General features: G+C 43.4%; 1 protein-coding gene across 1 annotated transcript in view; it reads right to left on the bottom strand.

Annotated features, from left to right (window-relative positions):
- Positions 1-1,059: 1,059 nt before the first annotated feature.
- Positions 1,060-19,544, bottom strand: part of LOC109158606 (protein SRG1-like) — a 69,583-nt gene continuing 51,098 nt past the window's right edge. The window contains exons 2-4 of the mRNA XM_019306485.1: positions 3,058-3,308; positions 2,289-2,613; positions 1,060-1,354 (exon numbers count right to left, since the gene is read on the bottom strand). Of these exons, the coding sequence (XP_019162030.1) occupies positions 1,106-1,354; positions 2,289-2,613; positions 3,058-3,308 (825 nt within the window). The 3' untranslated portion in view covers positions 1,060-1,105. The remainder of the gene's footprint in view (positions 1,355-2,288; positions 2,614-3,057; positions 3,309-19,544) is intronic.

Raw genomic sequence — 19,544 nt, 5'->3', positions numbered from 1 at the left:
ATAAAAAATTGGCCTATAGGCCAATTTTGACTTATTTGACCATTATTAATTGTTTGATTTAGTAAAAATATCAATATAAGTGTTTGGTTAATTAGCTTTTTGCAACTCCAAAATGCTAAAATTCAAAAAGTTACTCCAAGCAACTTTTTCAATTAGCTTTTTGAAAAAAGAAATTATACCAAACAGCGATCAGCTAACAGCTAATTTACCAAACACTTTTCTACAACAACTAATATTATCAACTAGTTATACTCTCTAATTAACATAATAAGCTAACAACTATCAACTAACCGTCATTAACCAAACATGGCCTTCAACTAATTATATCCTCTAATTAACACAATCAGCTATCAGCTAACAGTCATTTACCAAATAGGGCCATAATATAAAGCCTCTAGTCTCAACTAAAATAATGTCAGCAATCACAAAGCTAAAGAATTCTGTTCTTACGAAACCATCATTCCAAGCTCTGATCTTAAACAAACACTCCTTCAATCTTTCAAGATATTATTGTTTCTTCCTGAAGCTCTTCTCAACTCTTCTTTCACATGTAATAATGTTGAGACTCTTAATTTGTGACTGTTCTTATTAAGTATTTGTAACTCGTACATTTTTTGTTAAGCACAATTATATGAGATCAAATAAGTACAGTTATCAAGTTATTTTTAAAAATGTAAATGTATAGGCTATCAAAATGGGAAAAAAAATTTTAAAAAAAAAATTATTTCTAACAATACTCAAATTCAAAAGAAAAAAAAAAAGTTTCAATGACCTTATGCTCTAGTGACATGAAGTGACTCTCCTAAATGAGAGGTCATGAGTTTGAGCCCCAACAAGGCAGTATTGACTCTGACTTTTTGTATGCTTTAGTAGGTTGAGAAAATAGCTAGGAACAGATACTACATTGTAACAGAGTCATTACTCATTAATACAAAAAAAAAAAAAAAAAAAAAAGTAGTATGAAGAAAAACAAAAAAAAAAAAAAAAAGTAACCAACATGTTGCCCATGTTAAATTGACATAGTAATCAAATTTTCTGATGGGTAATCAGACCCATGGTGTCCATTATTAATATTGAAGATAACAGTAATAGCTATTATTTTTGTTTAATTGCCAATCCTAAAGACATGAGTATGTGATTTCCCATCAAGTTTTCGTCCCAAATAAAGACGAAAATAATCTGCGACGCTAACCCTCTTGAAATTTGCTGGGGTTTGTGAAGTTACAAGATTGGTTGCTGGACCTAACTCGCCATCCAACTTTGGGCTGTGAAACGTTGCAATAGAAATCCTCTCTTTGTCACGGCTTACTACTCCACGGTGCTCAATGCTGGGATAAATTCCATTTGAAAAAATCTGCAAAATTGACTTAATTAATCACTTTATAATTGTTCAAAAAATAAGTTAATTCGATTGTATATGTTTAAGAGTTTGATTAAACGAAAAGTCTCAAATTAATTTCACTTTCCCTCGAGTTCTATCAAAAAGAAAAAGCAAAAGATGCGCGCACGGGCATAGCTCACTGATTTAGTAAGCAGTATTTCAGTTGTTATACTATGGACTATGGTCCAACTTGCAAGATGGACCCTGGTCCTAAACTTTGTATTTTTTGTATTAAAATTGTGAACATCTAGAATATAAATTGTGTTTCTAAATTCTGAGAATTTGTGAATACAATACAATGTCATCATAAATTGTGAATTTTTAAAAGGTAAATTGTGTATCTTTGCATCCGGGTCGACCTTTCAAGTTGGACCCGAGTCCACAGAATAATTTGCCGCAGTATTAAAGAGACCAAGGCTCAAACATCGACAGCCACAGTGTGGGGACTATACCCAAAGTGGACAGGTCCCTTGTGTGCACTAGCGTTTGACCTTGTCTGCTGGATCATTGAGTCATTGTGATTTAAATCCTTCCAAATACTTTGTCGGGCCAGGGGTGGGGGCGGGGCCCTTGGAGTTGGCAATCATTATTGTGTGGATCTTTGTTCACACAGCTGTGTGGATCATACTATCAAATAGTATACAATCAATACACAAATAATGTACTTTTAGTATATTAAAAATGTACATTATATTTAGGAAAAGTACATTATTTGAGTACTGAATGTACATTATTTTGTATAATGTATATTCAGTACAAGAATAATGTAGTTTTAGTATATTTAAAATGTACTTTTTGTTATGGTCCACACAGCACTGTGTGAATCGTGGTCCACACAATAATTTGCTTGAGTTGGGGATTCAATCTTTAGAGAGAAGAAGAAAAAACAAAAGGTAAACTTAATTACCTCAACACAATCACCAACATTGACAATGAAGGCATTAGCAATTGGCACAATGGGAATCCATTTTCCATCTTTTTTAATCTCAAGACCTTGTGTTTCATTTGCTTGAAGGAGTATGGTTAGACCACCAACATCAGAGTGAGGACTAAGGCCGATAACATGTTCTGCAAGTGGACATGGTGGATAATAGTTCATCCTAATAGACTGCATTCCATCTTCAAATAGCAAACTCATTTCTTCCTCTTCTATTCCCAAATTCTTTGCCACTTGGCTCAGAACCTTCATGGCAAGCTTGTTCACTTCAAGTGAGTAGGCTTCCATAGTTTCCCTGCAATAATAATATCCAAAATTGTAACATAAACACACACACAAATGGAAACTTATATTTTTAGCCCTTAAGTTGTAAGATAATTGTATGATTTATTCTTACTTATTGGCCGTGATCACTTTTCGTCCTTAAGCTATAAATGACCTTGCAATTTTTTTCCTTTTCTAATAAAATATTGAGGACAAAATTTGGAATGTCAGTTATAGCTTAGGGACAAAGAGCTAAGTGAGCACTACCTGTTAAAAAAAAAAAAAAAAAGAAAAAAAAAGACAAAATTTGTAGCGTCAATTATACCTAAGAAACAAGAAGTGCACATCACCAAGGCACCAACAAATAGAGATAAATACTACAATTACTCAATAACTTAGGGACGAAACAAACAATTTTTTCAAAAAAAAAAAAATATGTTTATTGGTAATAGCGCAGCTTAGGAGATTTAATTACCTAAAACTCTCTGGCAGATTAGAAAAAAGACGAGGTGATCTCGTTTGGGGTGGTAGGGTGTGAATGTAAAACATATCTGCCCAGTCAAGTTTCTGTTCTTCGGATACAACGAAGGTTTGGCCGTATCCCTCTACTTCACCTTCCACCTGCCCATACTTGTTCTTCTTTACCTCCAATGGCAGATTGAAGAAGTCTAGGACCTCACGTTTTGCTTTCTCCACCAGTGAAGTGTCCACTCCATGATTTATCAGCTGCATTTCAGTTCAACCAATACCATTCTATTTTAGATTTTGCAATTTTGTTAACTAATTAAAACTTGTCCGATCCCTTATAAACACTAAGGAAAAGGGAGGAAATTCAAACCACATATAAATACTCTCAAATATTCATATTATAAATTAAAGTTCATGTTGGGCGGATATTGGTGAAGGCCAATTCCAGCACATCAGCCGTTTGAATATGTGATGACGATGTACAAAGAAATAAAGTTACGCTTCTTTAGTAGTTATAACTTTTGACATAAGTGATAATGGTTTGATCCTAAAAAGTGATATCAGAGGCAAGTCACAAATTCGGGTCTCAGCAAGAGCAAAAACTTGTTGGCTGGAGCCAGTCCAGCACCCCTTACTAGTTATAGAGTATCAGCAAGAGCAAAAACTTTACAATTAAGACTGCGGGGGCAGGGGGGAAGGGGGGGGGGGGGTGGGGGGTGGGAATTGTTGGATGGACAGACTCTAGCACCCCGTATTAGCTACAGAGTCTCGAGGAGTTAATACTCAATTTGGTCCCTTGATTATTATATTAGAATTTCACAACTTTGGTCATTGACTTCCAAACATGCTCAATTTCACCTCCAATTATTCAACTGTTAACAAAAAATATCTTAATCAGGACAATTTTTAGGTAAAAATCACATAACTGAAGATAAAATTAAGTAAGTTTGGAAGTTAAGAACTAAAGTGGTAAAATCTTAATAGTCGAGAGACCAAATCGAGTATTAACTCTAGCAATAACAAAAACTTTGTAGTTAAGATTGTTGGGAGAAAAAATTGTTGGACGGAGCAAGTCCAGCACCCGATACTAGCTATATATAGTTTTAGGTGTAGTGACAAACACTTGATCCTAACAGTTCAATCATCAACAAAATATTACCAGGAAGAAACCCCAATCTTTGCAGGCAAAGTGTAACTTGCGATGTTCCGACTCTCCCGAATCCTCAGACAGTAATTTTTGAACGTCAATCACCGGGACATCGGTGGCGGAAAATGGTGCGTCCGATACCGGAGGTTCGATATCGTCACGTATATAACGGCTTGGAAGCACATCCAGGTTCTCCTCTGCGAGCTGCTGGACGCTAGGCACAGGGATAGAGGCACCAAGGCTCTTCGCATCAGTTTCCACCATGGGCGCCATCAAAAAGCTAGATCTTCTTATTAATGCGAATATTACTTTACTGTCTATGTTTTTATAAGTGATCAGAAGTTGATGTTTTTTGCCAACTTATAAACTGTATGGATAAGGGATGGCCGCCGCAAATATAGAAAATACTCAATCCAGAATGTTGGATACCATAACAGGCTATTATGTTAGGTGTATAATTATTTCGATACCATATTTGGATATATATTAGATGTCATATGATGTGTTTTTTTTTATTGGATAAATAATCACTCCGAAGACAGAATTGGATATTAGCTGTCATAGCACCCGTAATGGAATATTAATCACTCCAATACCATAATTGCATAGGATAAAGTTATAGGTAATAAAATTGTTTATCAAAATTATTCACTATATGATATGTGTTATAAAATGCATTTAAAGAGCGTTTGGTTGGAGAGGGAGAATTGCGTGGGAAAGGAATTGCAATTCCATGGGAGATGAATTACTGGGAATAAAGTGAGAATTTAAATTCCAGGTTTGGTTTATAGGAATAGAATTACTGGGAATTTCAATTCCAATGTTTGGTATACATGGGAATTGAAAGGGAATAAGTAGTATAAAGTCCAAAATGTCCATTGTTGTTGTGGTATTAATTTTAGATTAAAAAAATGGGGGGTAATTTTGTCTCATCACTAGGTTTTTTTCTTCCTAAAATCCCAGGAATTAAAATATCGGGGAGGGGGGGGGGGGGGGGGGCATGGGATTTCAATTCCATGCATATGGAGGAATTGCAATTCCTTCCAAGCAAACTAAGAAATTTTATGACCTTTGGAATTAGGTGGGAATTAAGTGGGAAGGGAATTTAAATTCCCTCCAACCAAACGCCCTGTTAGTGGACAATATTTGTAACTGATGTAACGGTCACATTTATGCCTACCATTATTACTTTCCGTTACAAATGTATATTATATATATGTATTTTTGTAATATGTAATGTAATGATGAATGAAAGTTTCTCCTATTCACTATATGATATGTGTTATAAAATGCATTTAGTGGACAATATTTGTAACGTCTGTAACGGACGCATTTATAGCTCATTATGTAGATTTGTAATCTTTCACAATATATATGGAGATGTACCCTTGTATTGGATAAAGAAGTTGGATAAAGAATTATACTCTTGCTTTGTCTTTTATTTTCTCTCTGTTTCCAATTCCTTTGATCAATTATGCTTGAGCTAATAGGTTACAACACATTATCAGCGCGATGTGATTACATGATATAATTATTATTTTACACGAAATTTGTTTGAAACTTTAGAAATGAATCACATCATATTAGTTAGCCTGAAATAAATTTTTAAATGATCCATTTTTTGGGGACATTCAATTTCATATATTATATTTTTTAGTCCAAATCTGACTCACTGCATATCATATTTTTTCTCACCATACACCAAGTACGTGGTCTAAAATCTACCATTTCCTTATCTGCATTTTATTATTAGTATGCAGTATGCAGTTTGATTTCTTGTCTCACCAGTTCACCACCATAGCGTACCTCTAGGGCTATGTTGATTATATCAATCTCCGCCTGTTACCTATAAACTCACAGCCCATGATAGGGGGTCAATAAGTAATAAGCTAAGGTACGCTGACTGTATACTTTATGAAGATCGGTTCACGGCATTAGGGGGAGATATGAACCCAAATTTAATAGAATGACGAGAAACTTCATAAAATGAAAAGATCTTCACTATTTAAATCCACGTATTAGTTAGACTGAACTGGAAGTTCAGAAGATAATCTATTTGGGAAAATTAGCAAATAATCTGCCAAATATATCTATTGATTATACTGATCATAAAAAAGAGTGGCTAGGTTCCATATACCTTCCCCAAACTTGGACCAAATATATTTACCGGTACTCCTTGACAATAGAAGTGTAGGAGATCTATCAGTGAAAGAGATATGAATTATAATACTAGATCTAGTAAAGAAACATTGTCACTCTTGAAATAGCATTGAACAATTATGTCATGCATACGTTCGTCCAGATGATGGAAAACCCTAGTAAAATTTATAGGTGCACCAAACAAACGTAATACTAGTGATGCGGAACGACCAGATCAAAATATCTTTGAGAAATGTCTAGAATCTGGTTGTTTTAGAAATTGTCATTAACTTTTACAAATATGGGAGACATTTATAAAAGGTTATAGTTGTCAACAACACAATTGCCATCACAAATTGCTCGTTATATGATAATTTGGATCTAGAGTTAGGCACCGGAAGTGTCATGACTATTTAACATATAAAGGAGCAATTAAGGCATAGCTCGACTCGCTAAAATGGATACATTATGAAGCGAGTTTGTAGCTTATGGGTTCACGCAGAGACCCTTTTCAAATATATTCTCCCACGGTAAATGGTATTAAGTTCCTCTACATAATACAATTGGCAAAATAATAAATTAAGATATGCAGTTAAATTTATCTTGGAAAATCCCTAATGGATTTATAATTCTCGAAATGAGGATTTATTTAAGTATTATTATGTGCCATTATTTACTCTTTAAAGAGTTGCAAATGAAGTTATTATCCTCATATAGAAGGAATAATATATACCATTATGTGCTCAATAAAGAGTTGATAATGGACTTATTTATTATCTCAGTCAATATTGATGGTGAAAACGATGAATGTGGAAACTGATGATCGATTGAATAACAGAATCAGATTACAATAATAATACTCTCAGGAGAGAGAAATAACTAGTAGGCTATAGACTAGGACTAATCTATGCTACACAATATACACCAGATAATAATAATAATAATAATAATAATAATAATAATAATAATAATAATAATAATAATAATAATAATAATAATAATAAATCACTAACAATATAGTCTAACTCTCCCCCTCAAGAGCAAGGTGGGTGGCACACCACATTGAGCTTGATGCGAAGGACACCAAAGCATGCTGCTGGTAGCGGTTTGGTGAAAATGTCGGCGAGCTGATCCTTGGTGGAGACGAAGTGAACCTGAAACTCCCCAGACGAGACTTTGTCCTGGACAAAGTGGTAGTCCACCTCAACATGTTTGGTGCGTGCATGGAAAACTGGGTTGGCGCACATGTATGTAGCTCTGAGGTTGTCACACCATAGAGTTGGTGGTGCCGCAGAATCGAGGCCCAACTCTCGCAGCAACGATAGAACCCATGTCACTTCTGCACAGACGTCTGCTAAGCCTTTATATTCGGCTTCGGTCGATGAACGGGCCACTGTACGCTGTTTCCTAGAGACCCACGAGACAAGGTTGGTGCCTATGAATACAACATAACCGCTGGTAAACTTACGATCCACTGGACATCCGGCCCAGTCAGAGTGTGAGTAAGCATGAATTTTCGAGGACCTGGAGGGAGAGATGCGAAGCCCGTATCAAGCGTCCCCTTTATATAGTGGAGGACACGCTTGAGCACACCCCAATGCTTCTGTGTGGGATTGTGCATAAATTGACATAGGCGGTTGACAACATAGGATATGTCCAGCCGAGTGATGGAAAGATACTGGAGAGCCCCGGCTAAACGCCTATATTGTGTCGGGTTGTCAAAAGGGTCGGTAGACCGGCTCACTGGCTGATTGACGGATGCTAGTGTGGCTAGCGGCTTGTAGTCAGTCATGCCCGCCCGTTGCAAAATGTCTCGCACGTACCGTCGCTGTGTGAGAATCATGCAATCCGGAACAGTTATGGTTTCTATGCCGAGGAAGAACGTGGGTGCCCAAGATCCCGGATTTTAAACGCCGTCGCTAGTCACAGTAGTAGGGACTCAACCTAGGCAGCATCATTGCCTAGCATGATGATGTCGTCCACATAGACAAGCAGGAAGACACGGGAATCCGCGGCTGAATAGTGGAACATGGACACATCTGTTTTGGAGACAACAAACCCTGTAACAAGTAAGAAATCATGCAGGAGGTGAAACCAGGCCCGAGGTGCCTGTTTGAGCCCATATAAGGAACGCTGTAGGTGACCGACATGATCGGGGCGATCGGGATCCTCATATCCCGGGGGCTGTCGCATGTAGACAGTTTCTGACAAGTGCCCATTCAAAAAGGCGTTGTGGACATCCAGCTGACGGAGTGCCCACCCGCGTGATATGGCGAATGATACCAATATCCGAACTGTGGTTGGTTTGACCACTGGGCTAAACGTCTTAAAAAAGTCCTCGCCCGCAACCTGGTTAAAGCCCTTGGCCACCAGTCTTGCCTTGTATGTAACACCCCAGATTTTCAAGACATTTAAAACTTATAATAAAGGTAGAATCTTATTAAATCCCAAGATATAAATACAAGCGTTCGGGGTGCTATGCCACACCTGGGTTAGAGAACCCAAGTGCACAGGCTAACTAACCAATATCCTCAAAGCGTAAATACGTAAACGTGGCACGCAGGCCAAAAGGGAAACTATCTACTTCTAAGTTCTAGCGCACTCTAGTGACTTAATCTTCTGTGCCTGAAAGCCAAATATATCTGTTCAGCGAGAGATGCTGGTAACCCACTCCAACGCGTTGAAATACAATACATATAGAGATATATATAGATATACGAAAACCATTTTGAGCATGAAGATATATCCTACGAACACTAGCTTTAAAACCGGGAATGACTCGACGGATAAGGCTAGACACAAGCACAGTTATAACGAGCATATGCAGTTCACGACAGATAAGGCAGATAAGGCAAAGCATAAACAATGATCATAACCCAACATGAGCAATCCCCAATATAAATCCCATAGTCACATCCCCCAAGACACTCGTAATCACAACTCGTCCAGGTCACAACACATAACACACTTTGTTGGCGCCACAAGACCAATCGCATGCCCATACATGAGGGTCAGCGCATATAGCTCTGACACGGCCCCGCAGCACCCTGCCCCGTATCGCAACACGGAGGGGTCGATCGCAACCGACCGATGAACCGCAGCTCATCATAGTATTTGATCGCAACCAAACAGTGGACCGCAGCCCAAGAGTATCAATCTGACCGCAGCCAGCTTCTGAACCGCAGCTCAGGATAACCAATCCGATCGCAACCGAATTGGGGTAACACACACATAACACATAGCAAGCACATGCAACCCACATTACACATTAGGAAGGGGGGGAAAACGTATAACAAAACCTATGCGTGATCCATCACTTACTAAGAATAGTCCTAAGGGGTTCATACTTCTTCCACCTAGGTCAACGGGGTACCAATTCAACTAGCATGCAATATAATAGACTCATAAACCTACGAACGGTACCCGAAACATCAAACTAGACATAGGCACGATAAACGGAGTCCGTTGGGACACCACGGGGAACGGGGAACATCAAACGGGGAAGCCGGGATCCCGGGTGGGATGAATTTCCAGCGGGTAGCCGGTGGGTGGGGGCCACCCGCCGGCTGCCCGCCGGAGAATACTGTTCCGGGCAGCGGGTCGCCGGCGGGCAGCTGCCCGCCCGCCGGCCACCCGCTGCCGGGCGGTGTTTCACGGCCGTTGGTAGGTGGCGGGTCCCCTACCCCCCACTGACTCTTTTCACACACTTTACGCCCCGGGAACCGTTGTGGAACCCGAAACCATGCTTAGACACTTTACAACGCAATTAACGACAACACGTAGACAATTAACGAATCAAATACAAGAAACGAACGGCACATAACCTATCATGCTTTTCTAAATATAATCAACACCCAAACATGCGATTTCCCCACCCGATAATCCAAGAATAAGATCATACGATACAACCTAGGGTTCTAATCACTTTTATATCAACAAGAATACGGTTCGTCTTCTAATTGCAAGATTCGGTAAGAATAACACATAAACATCAAGAGCATCACACAATTATCAAGAACGACACATAATCATCAAGAACTCCACATAATTATCAAGAACACCATAGTTATCAAGAATCTCCTAATATCAAGATCATCAAGATCCCCCACGGGATCATCACATCAATTACCAATAATAATCATCATAACTCGCCAATATACAATAATATGGGGAAACCCTAAGGGGGAATTATAACTATGAAAATAGGTTTTGTTGAGACATGGGTTACCTCTTAGCCTTAATTAATTCCTTGGCTATGAAGGGTCTTTCTTTAAGCTTCCTTGCTTTCTTGATTTCTCCTAAGGGGATTCTTGGAGCTCTTTTGGGTTGGTGGGGCGTTATTTTTGTGGGAAGTTCTAGGTGCCTCCTAAGTCCCCTATTTATATATTTAGGAGTCCTAATTAGGAACTAATATTATAGGCTCGCTAATTCTATTCCTTTTGGAACTAAGGATTGGGTTTAGGGGTTGGGTTTATATATGAGGGCCCATGGACTATGGTGGGCTTTTTTCCCTAATTAATCATTATGATTTATTCTTTCTCTTGGGCTATTGATTAATTAATTAAATGGTTTTAGGGGCCGTAACACGGGGTGTTACACTCTCCCCCCCTTACAAGGGGCTTCGTCCCCGAAGCCCGGTGTTATAGTCCATCCTTTCACCCCTAGACACCTCGTAGCTCGGCCTCCTGATTAGGGTTGCGGCCTTACGTTTGTCTTGGCTTGGGGTAGGCTAAACTTTTGATGGTGTTGTGATAGAGAATTTTTCGGTTGTACCTCGGTTTCCTGCGCTGGAACTGGATGCACCGCGAGTGCCCAAGGCGGCCTCGATCGCTGCTACCCTTTGATCGAGTGCGCGTGTGGTGCGAATCAAGGATGAGAACCCTTCTTCCATGATTTGATTCTGCCGGTCGAGCTGAGCGAGTATGCGTTCGTTGACCGAACCCTCGTTTTGTCCCCTCGGGTTCCCTCCTGGCTGTGGGTGCACTGACGGGTTAGGCCCGTCTTCCTCCTCTTGTCCCTCATTTCCCTCCGTACCTCCGCAATCTTGCATGGCTCGCTTGAGCTTTTTGTTGGAGATGTCCAATCGATCAACCAATTCCCTACGTTCTTCCTCTGGTTTTTGGCAAATTTCTTCGAGGGTGAGATAGTGTCCTCCCTCGGTGTAGTAGATGTCGTTGCGGCGGAGGTTTTGGGCATTGAAAACCATGTCGTTGGCGGTTTTGACCTCGGTGTGGCTTAGGTCTACCCCCTTTTTCTCCATGATCCAACTTAGGATCATCCCGTAGGGTAGGCTAAGCCGGTTGTTTGTCTTGCAGAACTCTATGTGCTTTAGCATGAGTGCCGGCAGGTTGAACTTGATTTTATGTTTTAGGAGATACGCAAAGGTGCACTCCAAGCTCCCCACATCCTTGCTCTTGTTATTGGTGGGCAAGAGGCTATCGGTTACAATCATAACCAATATCTTTTGCTCCGCCGATAGCCACTTTCGGTTTGGTCGAGTGGCCAAGGTGAACCCGTCCTCTTTCCCGAGTAAGTACCCAAGATAGTTCTTGTATCCTGTAGTTTGGGTATTAATCCACCCCTTTCGGTCATAGTCAGACACACCCGTGGTGGTCAATTTCAGGAGCTTGGCCAACCGGCCTTCAGAAAGCACAATTTCCTTGCCACGGACCTTGGTGGTAATTTCTACTTTGTCACCCCGTTTGGTGGCCACAAGGTGTTGGTAGAATTCTTTCACCAATTCGGGGTATGTGTCCCCTTTGATGGCGAGGTAAGTATCTAAAAGCCCTTGGTGTTTGAGCATGTCAACCAATTCCGGAGAGAATTGGTCGGGTTCAAGTGCTTTACCTCCGATTACGGTGTAATCGGCGTTGCTCCACTCCGGGGTGCGGATTCCGAGGGGTTTCTTTGGCATCGTGATGCTCGTTTGATGGTGATGTTTGCCGGCGATTTTTCTGGCGAGGCGGTGCAGTTTTCCGGCGAGGCGGCGGCGGGGTTTCGGCGTATTCTCCGTTTGCGAGGTCGACGCCGGTGAGGTGGGGTCCGGCTCTGGTGTGGTGGGGGTGTGGTGGCGCTGTGGGGTTGACTGGGCAGTGGGGGCAGCGGGTCAACGGCGGGGCTTCTTTCGGGCGGTGGACGTCGATCGGCTGGAGCGGCGGCGAGGCGGTACGGCGACGGCGGTCGTCGTTCGGCCGGTGGCGGCTATCGGTGGGGGGTGGCGTTCGAGTGGCTGCCGGATTTTGCTTGGGTGGGGTGGTGGTGTGCGTGAGAGGCAATGGAGGGGAGAGGTGGGAAGGAAGAAGAAGAAGAAGGGTTTTTGATTTGGGGGTTTTGTGGGTTTTGGGGGCTTGGAGGGGTTTAACAAGGGAGTATTCCCTTGAGATTTGAAGAAACATTTATGGCTTAGTGGTTAGGGGCTTGGACTTGTAAGTAGGAGGTCTAGGGTTCAATTCTTAATGGTGACATTAGGTATTTCTTGATGGTATGATTTTTGTCCTTTTCCTTGTTTTGTCCTTTAGTGGGGGAAGGGTTGGGTTGATAGTGTAACTTGTGCTTTACCTCCGTAGTGGAATTGAAATTCGATCAAAATCTTTATTCATAATACTTTCGAAATAGCTAAGCTAAATAAGTGGTCTTTACGACACGGGGGATGATTACAAGGGGTGTGAGGGTTTATCCTAGATAGAACTCGTTTTCTGGGTTTTCTTCTGTGGGATCCGTATGGTCCTCGTCCTCCGGGATTGGGTTTCCCCCTTCCAGGTCCTCTTCGTTTCCGAGGTTGGCTTGAGTGTGGCTCATAACGAATACCTTTCCGGGAGCACCGTAACTTCCTTGATGACCGGTGCCCCCGTGTTGGCCCACGGTGGCGGGGCGCGGTCTTTGGGGTTGAGTGCACTGGAAGGCCTTGTGCCCCTCCTCTCCGCAGTTGAAGCATCGTCAGGGGTTGCCTGCGCAATCCTTGCCCCTATGGCTTTTGTTGCATCTCGGGCAAGGGAAGCTTCTTGGATTAGCTTCGTTGTTTCCCAGGGTCGGTCTTTGGTTGGTCGGGTTGTTCGTCCTTGTGCCGGTGTCGTTTCTCGTTCTTTTCACTGGCGGCGCCCCACTTCCGGTGTTTCTTCTTCGTATTTGTTCCTGAACTCCGCGTTGGAGTAGTTGGATCCGATAGAGATTCGCGGCACTGGAGTAAGCCTCGTTGAGGGTCCGAGGTCTGCTTACCACTAGCGCCTTTCGAGCTTCGAAGTTGAGGCCTGACACGAATCTCTCTATCTTGGTTACCTCGGTGGGGACTAGCTCTGGCGCGAAGCGTGCCAGCTCGAGGAATCGTTTATGGTATTCTACGACGGTGGCCGTTCCTTGTTTTAGATGAAGGAACTCTTCGTACATGGATGCCTTCACGTGGGTTGGATAGAATCTCTCTCGTAGTCGTGTCTTGAGGTCCTCCCAATTGAACCCCGGTTCTTGTTGATAAGTGGGTCCCTCGTGGATCCACCAGAGATCGGCCTCGTGCCCGAAGTAGAATGAGGCTATCTCTATGCGGCGTTCCTCCAGGCATTCTACTACCCCAGAAATCTTGTCAAGGGTTCGGATCCATTCTTCCAGGACCGCAGGATCCTCTTCTCCCGAAAACGTGGGTGGTCGGTGATTTGAAACTTGTCGGGCGACGTCTGAGTTTGCGTTTGATGGAGGTGGTGGGGGCCTGTTGTTGCGAAGGGCCGCGTCACTTAGTGCCTGTGCGACTTGTGTCAGCTGTCGTAGGGTTTGGGTCAAGGGGTCGTCTGTGGCGGGCTCTGGAGTTCTTGATTGCCTTCTGTTCGGTGCCATGCTATCGTCTTTCTGGTCAGTGTTTATAAGAGTGTTAAATTAGAGTCTGACGCACTTCTTATGAAGTGATAAGTGGGGAAGGGTTTTTGAATGAGGAAGGGTAAAGTGTAGGGAAGTTATGTGTAGGTTTCACAATCTCACCGCGCGTCCTAAGATTCCTGAGTCCTATGTTCCTAGGTACCTAGAGTTCAAGCCTAATGTCCTAAAGTCCGGTCTTACGAGTCTCTTCCTAGGGTCAAACTTAGGCTCTGATACCAACTGTAACACCCCAGATTTTCAAGACATTTAAAACTTATAATAAAGGTAGAATCTTATTAAATCCCAAGATATAAATACAAGCGTTCGGGGTGCTATGCCACACCTGGGCTAGAGAGCCCAAGTGCACAGGCTAACAAACTAATTTCCTCAAAGCGTAAATACGTAAACGTGGCACGCAGGCCAAAAGGGAAACTATCTACTTCTAAGTTCTAGCGCACTCCAGTGACTTAATCTTCTGTGCTTGAAAGCCAAATATATCTGTTCAGCGAGAGATGCTGGTAACCCACTCCAACGCGTTGAAATACAATACATATAGAGATATATATAGATATACGAAAACCACTTTGAGCATGAAGATATATCCTACGAACACTAGCTTTAAAACCGGGAATGACTCGACGGATAAGGCTAGACACAAGCACAGTTATAACGAGCATATGCAGTTCACGACAGATAAGGCAGATAAGGCAAAGCATAAACAATGATCATAACCCAACATGAGTAATCCCCAATATAAATCCCATAGTCACATCCCCCAAGACACTCGTAATCACAACTCGTCCAGGTCACAACACATAACACACTTTGTTGGCGCCACAGGACCAATCGCATGCCCATACATGAGGGTCAGCGCATATAGCTCTGACACGGCCCCGCAGCACCCTGCCCCGTATCGCAACACGGAGGGGTCGATCGCAACCGACCGATGAACCGCAGCTCATCATAGTGTTTGATCGCAACCAAACAGTGGACCGCAGCCCAAGAGTATCAATCTGACCGCAGCCAGCTTCTGAACCGCAGCTCAGGATAACCAATCCGATCGCAACCGAATTGGGGTAACACACACATAACACATAGCAAGCACATGCAACCCACATTACACATTAGGAAGGGGGGGAAAACGTATAACAAAACCTATGCGTGATCCATCACTTACTAAGAATAGTCCTAAGGGGTTCATACTTCTTCCACCTAGGTCAACGGGGGTACCAATTCAACTAGCATGCAATATAATAGACTCATAAACCTACGAACGGTACCCGAAACATCAAACTAGACATAGGCACGATAAACGGAGTCCGTTGGGACACCACGGGGAACGGGGAACATCAAACGGGGAAGCCGGGATCCCGGGTGGGATGAATTTCCAGCGGGTAGCCGGTGGGTGGGGGCCACCCGCCGGAGAATACTGTTCCGGGCAGCGGGTCGCCGGCGGGCAGCTGCCCGCCCGCCGGCCACCCGCTGCCGGGCGGTGTTTCACGGCCGTGGGTAGGTGGCGGGTCCCCTACCCCCCACTGACTCTTTTCACACACTTTACGCCCCGGGAACCGTTGTGGAACCCGAAACCATGCTTAGACACTTTACAACGCAATTAACGACAACACGTAGACAATTAACGAATCAAATACAAGAAACGAACGGCACATAACCTATCATGCTTTTCTAAATATAATCAACACCCAAACATGCGATTTCCCCACCCGATAATCCAAGAATAAGATCATACGATACAACCTAGGGTTCTAATCACTTTTATATCAACAAGAATACGGTTCGTCTTCTAATTGCAAGATTCGGTAAGAATAACACATAAACATCAAGAGCATCACACAATTATCAAGAACGACACATAATCATCAAGAACTCCATATAATTATCAAGAACACCATAGTTATCAAGAATCTCCTAATATCAAGATCATCAAGATCCCCCACGGGATCATCACATCAATTACCAATAATAATCATCATAACTCGCCAATATACAATAATATGGGGAAACCCTAAGGGGGAATTATAACTATGAAAATAGGTTTTGTTGAGACATGGGTTACCTCTTAGCCTTAATTAATTCCTTGGCTATGAAGGGTCTTTCTTTAAGCTTCCTTGCTTTCTTGATTTCTCCTAAGGGGATTCTTGGAGCTCTTTTGGGGTGGTGGGGCGTTATTTTTGTGGGAAGTTCTAGGTGCCTCCTAAGTCCCCTATTTATATATTTAGGAGTCCTAATTAGGAACTAATATTATAGGCTCGCTAATTCTATTCCTTTTGGAACTAAGGATTGGGTTTAGGGGTTGGGTTTATATATGAGGGCCCATGGACTATGGTGGGCCTTTTTCCCTAATTAATCATTATGATTTATTCTTTCTCTTGGGCTATTGATTAATTAATTAAATGGTTTTAGGGGCCGTAACACGGGGTGTTACATTGTAGCACTCCACCGAACCGTCAGCTTTGGCTTAGTGCGAAACACCCATTTACACCCTACAATGTTCATGTTCGGTGTAGCAGGAACCAGTTGCCACGTGTTGTTATGTAGTAACGCGTTGAACTCTTGGTCCATAGCGTCTCGCCATTGTGGGTGCCCAACTGCTTGTGAGTAGCAATTCGGATCCTCAGTTGACGCTGTGAGTGCATGCAATTGCTCCCCAGTCCCTTTAGTCATACGCCGGAGCCGCATGACATGGGCCCGTTCGAGGGGCTGGGCCCTTGGGCGCCGTTTTCTTGGTGCACGAGTTTGAGCACACGGTGGGATGAGTGGCGCTGGTACTGGTATGGCACAGCTACCGCCTTGGAGAACGGGATTGGAGCCCCATGGTACATTTGGTATATCAAGCTGCACTTCTCGGGGTTTGGCACTATCTGTTGCAAAAGGAAAAATAGATTCATCAAAGCGGACATGACGACAAGTATAGGTTTTCCCGGTGTCGAGGCTCATGCAGCGGTAACCCCTAAAGGACGGTGGATAACCTAAGTAGACACAAGGACTTGACCGATACTCGATTTTATGACGGTTATACGGGCGTAGATAGGGAAAACAAAGGCACCCAAACACACGTAGATATGTGTACGTGGGAGGGGCCTTGTAAAGGCGATAATATGGTGTATCAAACTGGAGTGGAGCAGACGGAAGACGATTGATTAGGAAGGTGGTTGTTTCAAACGCGTGGTCCCAATAACGTTGTGGGACGGACGCTTGTGCCATTAATGCTAAGCCGATCTCGACAATGTGCCGATGTCGGCGTTCAACACGGCCGTTTTGCTCGTGCGTATAGGCACATGACTGTCTATGAACGATCCCTAACTTGGAGAATAGTTTGTGTAATTTTTGGTATTCCCCTCCCAAGTTGGACTGAATGGACTTGATAGAACGTGAAAACATACGTTCTACCGTCGCCTGAAAAACGTCAAAAATTTTATATATATCGGTTTGAGTCGTAGAGGATAATACCAACAATAGCGAGTGTTATCATCTACGAAAAGTACAAAATAGCAGGATCCATCCGCAAAAATGACTGGCGCGGGGCCCCATATATCAGTAAAAATAAGATCAAGTACATTATTACTGGACTGGACTACCCAAGTTGACACGAAGAACATAATTTGGGAATTGCAACTTTATTTGACTCAACCGAGCACTCCCGTAAAACACGATGGAGAGCTTGACCATGTGGGTGTCCGAGACGTTGATGCCAGACCGTGGAAGAGGCATAAGCCGAGACAAACACATAATGTGCACTGGGAACAGACAACGAATATAAGCCCCCCGAGCTTGGTCCTTTAAGCAAGACCGCCTGAGTGGTGCAGTCCTTCACAACAAAAAAGGTGGGGTGAAACTCAAAATAACAATTATTATCTCTAGTGAAACGGTTAACAGATAATAATGACGAGGACAGTTCAGGGACATGCAAAATATTAGACAGTTTTAATGCCTTATTAACGGACGGAATTACTGCATGACCCACACGCGAGATCGCCAAACCTGTGCCATTACCCACTCGCAGGACATCATCACCGTGATAGTCCTCGGAATGTGTGATCACACCGGAATCCGGGGTTGCATGCGTGGAAGCCCCCGTGTCCGACAGCCAAGACGTGACCGACGGCGAAGATGGCGGCGCTGATCCTTCACCTGCGACAGCAACGTGAGCCTGCGATAGCGGAGGCTCCGAGTATCGTCGGTAACAAAAAGCGGCGGAGTGCCCCTGCGACCTGCAAATCTGGCAGCGCAACCCGCCGTTCCGGCCACGTCCACCTCTGCCGCTGCACTGGTTGCTGCCACGACCTCTGCCACCATGTGACTGCCGGCCGTCGTCTCCATGTTGACGTCGACCCCGACCCGCGTAAAACGCCGAGGGAGGTCCGCTCGCCGTTGCCGGTTTGTACGTCGGAAATCATCTTCGTGGATGAACTGCTGTGCCTGGAGGTAATCGGCCAGCTGCGGTATGGACACCGGTGTGCCGGTGATCGCCAGTGCAGAAGCCATAGCTTGGAACTCCGGTCTCAACCCCCGAAAAATATACAGATTCTGCTCCGACGGTGTCAAGTTCCTTCTGGCCAGTGCGAGGTCCTCAACAAGATGCTGCACCCGGCCTAGGTATTCGAAGGTAGAGCTGTCACCTTGGCGAAGGGATTGGATCTGCCCTAGCAGATTAAGACAGCGCACCTGCGTGGACGAACCCAACGCCGTTTCTGCCGCTATCCAGACTCCACGAGCGGTGGTTTGCCCGAGCGCGAGGTACATCACCTCCTCGGAGAGGGAGGAGATCAAAAGGGAGAGAATGGAGGCGTCTTGTTGCACCCAGGCGGCGTAGGCTGGATTCTCCGTGGCGGAGATAGCCGAGTCGGAGTTGTCGCCGGCGGGAAGCTCCAGGAGCAGCGACGATTGTGGACGCGAACCATCTACGTAGCCGAGTAAACCTTGACCCCAGAAGAATGGAATCACCTGTGTTCGCCAGTATAGATAGTTCTTGTGCGTGAATTTGAGTGACACGAAGTGATGTGCACTCATAAGGGTGTTGTACGAAGTATTTGGGGAGGAGATTGTGGTGGCGGTCACTGTACACTCAGAACTATTCGACATTGTCGACGGGGTAGAGAGAGAGGGAAAAAAAATTGGGAGGATTTTGACTGGCTAACTGATACCAGATGAGTGAGGAATCTGATGATCGATTGAATAACAGAATCAGATTACAATAATAATACTCTCAGGAGAGAGAACTAACTAGTAGGCTATAGACTAGGACTAATCTAAGCTACACAATATACACCAGATAATAACAACAATAATAATAACAATAGTAATAAATCACTAAAAATATAGTCTAACAAAAACAGCTTGATGATGTCAGT

This window comes from Ipomoea nil, unplaced genomic scaffold, assembly GCF_001879475.1.
Source record: "Ipomoea nil cultivar Tokyo-kokei standard unplaced genomic scaffold, Asagao_1.1 scaffold2823, whole genome shotgun sequence".
Lineage (NCBI taxonomy): Eukaryota > Viridiplantae > Streptophyta > Magnoliopsida > Solanales > Convolvulaceae > Ipomoea > Ipomoea nil.
Note: the sequence above shows the minus strand (reverse complement) of the source record. Positions and strands in the feature narration are given on the sequence as shown.